Here is a 7,933-nt window from a genome sequence, read left to right on the forward strand (position 1 = left end):
TGTGGGTGCAGGAGGGCTACCTGGAGCACCGGCAGGTCCCCCACAGCGACCCCGCCCGCTACGAGCTCCTGTGGGGTCCCCGGGCCCACCTGGAGACCAGCAAGTGGCAGGTCCTGGAGCATCTGCTCTGGATCAATAGCTTGGATCCCAGGCCCTTCCCATCCCTGTGTGCAGAGGCTGTGAGCGATGAGGAAGAGGGGGCCTGAGCCAGAGCAGCAGCCAGGCTCCTTCCAGGCCCCAATTCACTGGTAGGTAGGGAGGTTGGTCCTTCACCCTGAGTTTGAAGAGAGAGCGGTCGAGTTTCCAAGTAGTGAGGGCCCTGCGAGTTGGGGGGAACATGGTGTGTAGCATCATTGGGTTCCAGTTGTGTCTGATGACATGGAATATCATCTGTGTTTTCTTTAGGAATTGGTCAAATGTTATTCCTTTCCATGTAAGACTAAACAAGCTTCCGTGTCTAACTTTGTGAATGACATTGATTAGAATGTGTTTATAATTACCCAGTTTAAGAACAAGAGTTTTGCTGTTTTGTAAAAGAGACTGGGAAATCCCCCATTTCATTTTTGTGACCCTGAAGCAGATAACAGGGAATTGGAATCACAGTTGCTCTGGAAATGTGAAAGTACTTAGCAGTAATATAGATGGGGAAGAATTAGAAAAATAAAAGTAATCGTAGTGAGTTTTTGCTTCTTATCCTTCTTGTCTGTCATTCTGTAAAACTAAGCTATCTCTGTTTAGTTGGATTTGCATGGTGATTTATGAAAGTATGAAAAAATTGATTTGAGTAAGTAAGCCCCCTGCCCTCCGGCTTGTTTATTCGGCAGACCTCCAAGGAGCCTCTGCTCTCCGGAAGGCCCTGTGTTAGTAGCGGGAACGCTAGGAAAGGCAGGACACACGCACACGTAGAGTGATGGTCTAGGAGCCGCAGTCACATGAGGAAGGTGGTGAGACGTCCCCTAAAAGTCCCACAGAACAAGTCACCGTGGGACGAGGCGGTGGGGCTCCAGGAGCGAGCCCTGGAGTGTACGTGCCCCGAGCCAGGGCAGTTTGGGCCTTTGGGAAGTGGGGCTTCCTTCTGTGGGAGGTGATGGCGATGAAGCTGGCTGGTGGCGGCCATGAGACATGCAGACGGTGTGACTCGGGTTTGGGGGGAAAGTCTGAAATGCGACATTGCTGTGAGGTGTCCTTCTGGATCACGGATAAACCCGAGAGAAATCTCATACTCGGGCAGGAAGGAAGGGGTCCTGGCTCCTGTCGCTTTGCTGCTGACCACAGTGAAGAAGTAGGTGTCATATATGCAACATCTGGAGACATGCGGTCACACTCCCTTGACGTGATGCCCAGAAGTCCGTGGACAGGCCCTCTTTTCCCTGTTCGGGGGGGGAACCAGACCCCAAGGTGTTAACGGGCTTTAATCATTATCGTGACTGTAATTTGGCAATTGTACTCAAGGACTCCATGTCTGGTGGGGCTGAAATGAAGCAAAGGAACGGTCTGGATGGGGGAGCATCTGGGAGGGGTGCAGAGGCTTGTTCCTTGATTCTATTTCCTGGAGCTTCGTGTTGTATCCCGCGGGGAACACTCCTCCGCGCCCGGATTTAACACAGCCTCTAACTGGGAAAATTTACTTAGTTTTATTTATGAAACGTCTCGTTTGGCTGATTAGCTTTTCCACGTCCTATTGAGCTGCATATTCTCTGACATGACCGGGACAAGAAACCGCCCAACCAAATGCCAGAGGAGAGAGGGGAAGGGTCTGAGGCCCAACAATATGAGAGAGAGCTGCCACTCATCCACGGTCCAACAGACGCCAGGCCCTGTGAGCTGCTTTACGCGGCTCACACGCATCCCTGCAGCCCAAGACAGGGCTCATCACACCCACTCGCTTCACAGGTGAGGAACCTGGAGCCACGGGGCTTGGCAGTCTTCCCAGGATCACGTGCTGGTAAGTGACGGGGTGGGGACCAGAGCCCTGGTCTGAATTCCTCTCGAGCCCACGCTGTTCCCACCCACCCCAGCCCCGGGCCGACCTTCTGACTGGCGATTCATTGCCCTTCTCAGCGCTACACGGTGTCTTTCAGGTGACAAAAAGCAGGCCCAAGGAAGGAAGGTGCCAAGGCGAAGCAGAGACGGCGCGGGGCTTGTCTGTGGTTTGCTGAGATCTGACACTGCCCGGTGCCGGCATTTCTGTCCAGTCCCGGCACCTTCCCGCGTGACGGCGCCCGGTTCCTGCTCCTGCCCTGGGGCCCTCCTGTCCAACGGGACCCCGGCCTGCTGAGCTGCTCATGGCTGAGCCACGGGGAGGGAGGGACTGAGACTGCCTGGGACTGACTGTAAGGCCCCAGTGCCTACTGGGATAAGGCCCCTCCAGGAGCCGTCTCAGATACTGGAGGGAAGTCAACGCCGGCAGACACCCCGAGACCCTGGCGGCAGCGAGGGAGGGGAGCGGCTGGGGGGGGGCTCTGGGCCTGGGGCATCAGGGCGCGGAAGCCCAGGGCAGGGGCCGGAGGGCGAGGCTGGGAAAGGCAGGCCTTGGACGTCACCAGGGCTAGTGCCTGCCCAGCTGAAGGGTCCCGAGACCCGGCTGAGAAAGACCCCACGGTGCCCCACAAACCCACGGCCGGGGCCCGGCTGGCACCTGGGAGGGAGCGGGACCAGGAAGGAGGCAGCTCCTGCGGGACCCAGGGGGCGAGGGAGGGCCCGAGGAGGGGGGCAGCAGGCAAGGCCGCACAGGCAGGCTCGCCAAGGAGGCCCCAGCCTTCGGGCCCCTTCTGAGGAGCCACCGACGGCCTCCACCGAAATTCGCAGCCTCCGAGCTCATGTCCCTACAGGAGGAACCGACCGGAAAGAATGCTTTGTGAGCCAGTTTAGAAGCACAAAGACCAGGGAGCAGGCCCTAATGCAGGCCTGGGAGCTCCATCCAGGGTGCCAGTCGTCAGGCTGAAAGGCACCTCGGGAGATCCTCTTCCACACCCTCTTAGCTCTCCCCTTTCAGAAATAGGGCGGTGGCGCTCACAGAGGGCAGGTGACCCTGCTTAGTGGCAGAGCTGGGACAGGGACCTAGGATCCTCGCAGACGGGCCTTTCCAAGGTGCCACTCTGTCCCCTACACAGTGACTATGAAGGACAAAGTCGCCCACAACGGCCAGAGAACGCGCATCACCAAACCCACCATCCCATCCTCCCACCTGCGGTGAAGACGGACGACTCTCACTCGGGTTTCGGCGCGTCCGACACCCAGACCCTCATCTATTTCCAAATGCACGTGGACGGGGGCTTCCTCCGGTCACGGCTAGGTCGGCAAGTAGGAAATTTCCTTGGGAGTGAGTCCGTGTCACGCAGGCCCGTTCAAAAGTGTCTAAGCTGAAAGCAAACAAAATCATCCTACGTATCCTCAAGGTAACAGCGCGACAGGGCCCCGGGGGTGGAGGTGGAGGGGGGGCAGGGGCGGGCGTGGGGAAGGAGAGCAGGGCTGGCCTGGGAGCGCACCAGTGAAATGCTTGCTTTCAACGGGACAGGCTACACGCTGAAGGCCCGAATCAAGTCCTTCAAAGGGCAAGTAGCCACGGAGACCCAACGTGGACGTGGGAGGCCAGGGTCGGGGGAGCAGCAGCCAAACCCCCCCACCGCGGAAAGGAAACAGGGCTTTCGAAGCAGCCTCCAGGGAGGCCGAGTCCGACGGTCTGGGAAGGCGATGGGAAAAGGACACACGCAGCTGTTCCAAAAGTGAGCGCTCTTGGGCCGTGAGAAGGGCTTCTACGGGAAGAAGTGGACGCCGAAGACAGTCCCTCTGTGATCCGCACAGGGATGCGGTCTGGGGGCAGGCAGAGCTCCAAAGGAGGCTCGATGCCCAGCGGAGGGCACGCGGCTATGCCCTCCCACGCAGCATCGTGGGCAGGGCTGTGTCTGAGGTGCTTGGGGAACACTCGAGTTGCATGTGAGGTCGCGCACAGCCCGACTCTGGGGACAGCTTGACCTGCGAGGCAGGAAGTCAGGACTCTTTGTTTGGGCCCATCTGAGCGGGACCGACCAGCTGGCAGGAACAGCTGCACGCGACCAGAGCCGGAAGGGGGATGAGGGGGTGGGCACCGACTCACGCTGGGCCAACCAGCCCGCTAGGGACCCCCATCTTCTGGGAGGGACAGTCGCCAGGGGCCCGCGTGATCCCTGTGGTCTCAGTGGCAGCCAAGCTACGCCTCGCCAGGGCCTGGCCCTTGAGCAAACCGGAAGCCAGCCTCAAGGGATGGGAGTGGAGACAGGATCACGTTTCTCAACCGATCCGGGGCCTGGCCCCTTGAGACAAGGTGCCTGGTGGCGGACGGGAGTCTTTCCCGGGAACTTGAACCATACTTTTTGAGACTTTTAGAAAAAAAGACAGACGCCCGCCGGGGACCCCGTCCCCATCGCCTCCCCCACACTTGGCCAGGGCTCCCTCTCCAGACCACCTTTGTGACATCACGTGACCAATAAAGAAGACTGCTACTTAAGTGGCTGGTTGCCCCACTACCGAGATTCTAGAATCTTGTGGACAGCATTTACTGGGCATCCCCGCTCTGGTCCAAGGCATTTCTGCCTTGAGAGTTCAGTGATACGGTCTCGGGTGGAGAATGCTCCCAATCTAGACTGGCTCCGAGCTCTTTACAGCCACACTGCGCCCATCGGCTGGCACAGAGCCAGCAATGTGGGTCCCCTCTCGTGCATCCCCGGATCCAAACGTGGATTCAAGGGAGAGTTCGGAGAAGCAGGGTGACCAAGCCGAGAGCCCAGATCCTGGCTCCCAAGACAACCCGCCACCACAGGGCCCAAACAACAGCGTGGCCAACAAGAGTATCCTTGAGCTCTCCTTCCCAAGAAAGCTCTGGAGGATGGTGGAGGATCCCGCCTTCACCTCTGTGCGCTGGAATGACGAGGGAGACATGGTGATCATCGAGGCAGACCTCTTCCAGACGGAGGTTCTTCACCGCAGAGGCGCAGACAAGATTTTCAAAACAGACAGCTTGAAGTCTTTCATCCGCCAACTGAACCTGTACGGATTCAGCAAAATATGCCTGACCAGCCGCTCTCCAGGGGAGAAGAGGCTGATGGTAAAGTAGAAAGCCCTTCCGTTGCCCATGTTCTCTTGTTATTCGAACACCTTGCGGGGAGGCCAGATGGGCCACGTGCTGAACGGGTTTCATTTGCGAGAATAACTTTCCTCACGTGAGAAGGTAGTTAAGGAAAGATGAGAAAGTAGAGCCTGTGGTATTCCGCCGCAGCCCCTTAGAGAGAACCTGCAGGTGTGCCTACAGACCCTCTCGAGAGGCCACGAGATGTCAGGTAGCGACAGTAACACCTCGACCGAGGCTCGCCTCGGGGAGCTCTAGGGAGCGCACACTCTAGGGCGGAATAACCTGCCAGGAACTTAAAGAGACCTTTTCCCCATAGTCAGATAAGACCATTATGATGGACGGGGGGTGGCGGGGCGGTGGGGAGGAATGGGTATTTTCTCCCAGGATGGCTAAAGTGATTCGTTTCATTTCAGATCTACCGCAACTCCAACTTCCAGAGAGACAAGCCTCTGCTCATCGAGAACATTCAGAGAAAAGTCAACCCGGGGGCAACTGCTCAGCCCGGGACCAGCGCAACAGCCCCAAAGAGAGAGAAGCCAGAGGCTGCTACCAGATGCTCCCCGCAAATCCATGACGACGATTCCAGCCCCCAGAAGGAAGCCCCGAGGGCTCAGGGGCCCAGCGGTTCCCGGTCTTCCCTGTTCTCTGGCGCGTGCTCTACGAGCGGTGGAGCGGGACGGGCCAGGGAAAACCATCCCGCCGGTGAGCAGGGCGGCCCGAGCGGGGAGGGCACTCCCCGGAATGTCACTGCTGGGCCCCCGGCTACCGCCGGAAGGGACGGCGCCAGGGAAGTGCCCGCCAGCCCCACGGTTTACTCAGCTTATGACCTGGGAGGTGTGTCTGTACTACAGGTGTTTCTACCTCCTGCCGGCGGCCCGTTTAGTCGTGTCCACAAACAGGGTCCCTGAGGTGGGTGAGGAGCAGGAGGGCTCCTCGGATTGCACGCGTGTTGTCTGTGAACCGTGCAAGTACAACTGCGATCCCTGAGCGCGCAGGCCCCTGGGGACACACAAAAAGCCCCATCTCATAACCAAGAATTTATCTTTACCTCTAAAAAAGAAAAGCCAAAGTCCACGGGAGTAAATAAAGAATCGAACGAGAATTGCGAGTCTTGCGTCCTTTCTAACTGTCTGTCCGTCCGTACCATTCACACATCTCAGTGGACGGGCCCGACGAGGCTGGAAACCCACACCCCCGGCAGGCTTTGGTCCCCGCCGTCCCCTTTCATCTGAAGCAGCAGCGTGTCCCACGCCCAGCCGCGGACGTGGCTATAGGGAGCGCTGAGTCCAGCCCCGGACAGGCTGGTCCCTGGGCCTGGCCTGCTAGTCAGGAGGCAGCACAGCCTGGCTCCCGACCTCAGGGGTGTCACCTTCCCTTAGTCACGCATCCTGAAGCAGAAGGGGCTTCCTCCCGGGTCCCCCGATGATGCCAGAAGTTTCTGACCCGCAGCTGAGCGTGTGGCCAGCCCACCGTCCAGGGGCCTCCGCGAGACGCCCGCCGGAAAGGAGGCCCGTCCCACCCACCAAGGCAGCCGTGCACACTGCCGTCTGCCTCAGAAGAGGCGGGCCCTTCCAGCCGACGCCTGGGGGAAAGCCCAGCACCTTCAGAGGTGACAGCCCCTGGAAAGCTTGCTGGCAGATGGCCCCAAACCCCACCGAGAAGCAAGAGACTTCCACAAAGTGAGCGCCAGCCCTTCTCACTTTGCCGTCAGAGCTGTATTCAGGAGGCTGTCTTCGGACGTGAAGTGGCCGGGCAGCACGTCTAACGCACATACACGCTTCGTGAGCCGAGGGACGCTTTCCAACAGGGCCAGGGTCACCTGTAAGGACGGACCGCGCCCTGTTTCCGGGCCTGCGGTCCTCTCCCGCGTGCACGAGGCCCGCCCCCGGCCTTTTCCCCCCGTCGTTCGTGCCCCAGACGCGGTCCACACGTCTGGGAGTTCTGACCAGGACAAAGGGGGGAAAACGCTAACCGGTCCCCTCAGAACACATTTCTCTCAACCACCCAGAGTCAGCAGGGCCAAGACGAGTGACACTGCCACCTTTTCCTAAAGGTCAAAGTCCTCGCGACTCTGTCGCTGAGCCCAGAGCGGCATCGCACGAGGAGAGTCCCAGCCCCGGGCCCTGCACCAGGTGGGCACGTCCGCTTCCGCAAACGGCACGGAGCGGGCAGCGCTCCCCGGGGCAGGGCCGATCGAGACCGAACCAGACGTGCACGTCCAGGGCGTGAAGGCGAGTGGACGGCGGCACGATGAGCTGGTCTCTCGGTCACCTTCCTCTCGAGAGCCCAGTCTGCTCAGGCCTCCTGCCCAGAGGGGATCAGGTGTTCGGGGATGTCCACCTGGAAGACGTCCTTCCCGCCTCTCCCGGGGACAGGCTGCAGCAGCCAGCGGGGGTTGGCAAGCGTGGTCAGGTACTTCTGCCGCAGGTTGGGCAGCAGGGCTTGATTCTCCAGCTCCGCGACCTCGTTGGGACCTAAGTTTTCTGGGCACAGCAAAGTGTCCCCAATGTCGACCAGCCCTGTGCACAAAGACAGAAGCACACAGATGGAGAACAAGGCGATTCAAAGTCACGACCGCTAGAGACTGAGACCACGTCATCGAGGGGACCCGGGGTGAACTGGGTCCCTCTGGCTGAGCATTTCCCACCTGCCACCCTCGGTTCAGGGAATTCGGGGCGAGGCCGAGGGAGGGAGGGAGGGAGAGCCATGAAAAGGAGAGGCCTGGTCCTCCACGACCCCACCAGGGCCCCGGGCAGCCCCCCCAGCCCGACCGCTGCAGGCGGCAGGTACAGGTCGGGAGGGCCCCACCCCCCCCCCCCCGGCCGC

The 7,933-nt window shown here is 59.8% G+C and overlaps 2 protein-coding genes across 2 annotated transcripts in view; one reads left to right on the forward strand and one right to left on the reverse strand.

Annotated features, from left to right (window-relative positions):
• Positions 1-4,678: 4,678 nt before the first annotated feature.
• LOC112062403 (heat shock transcription factor, X-linked member 3-like) lies at positions 4,679-6,017 on the forward strand. The gene is made up of 2 exons (XM_024116718.3): positions 4,679-5,083; positions 5,521-6,017. Exons 1-2 carry the CDS (start codon positions 4,679-4,681, stop codon positions 6,013-6,015), a joined length of 900 nt encoding a protein of 299 aa, XP_023972486.1. The 3' UTR covers positions 6,016-6,017.
• A 1,380-nt stretch (positions 6,018-7,397) lies between these two features.
• LOC129391716 (protein EOLA1-like) overlaps positions 7,398-7,933 on the reverse strand; it is a 1,739-nt gene continuing 1,203 nt past the window's right edge. The window contains exon 2 of the mRNA XM_055081616.1: positions 7,398-7,670. Coding sequence (XP_054937591.1) covers positions 7,403-7,670 — 268 coding nt within the window. The 3' untranslated portion in view covers positions 7,398-7,402. The remainder of the gene's footprint in view (positions 7,671-7,933) is intronic.

Source organism: Physeter macrocephalus, chromosome 21 (genome assembly GCF_002837175.3).
Source record: "Physeter macrocephalus isolate SW-GA chromosome 21, ASM283717v5, whole genome shotgun sequence".
NCBI classification, from domain to species: domain Eukaryota; kingdom Metazoa; phylum Chordata; class Mammalia; order Artiodactyla; family Physeteridae; genus Physeter; species Physeter macrocephalus.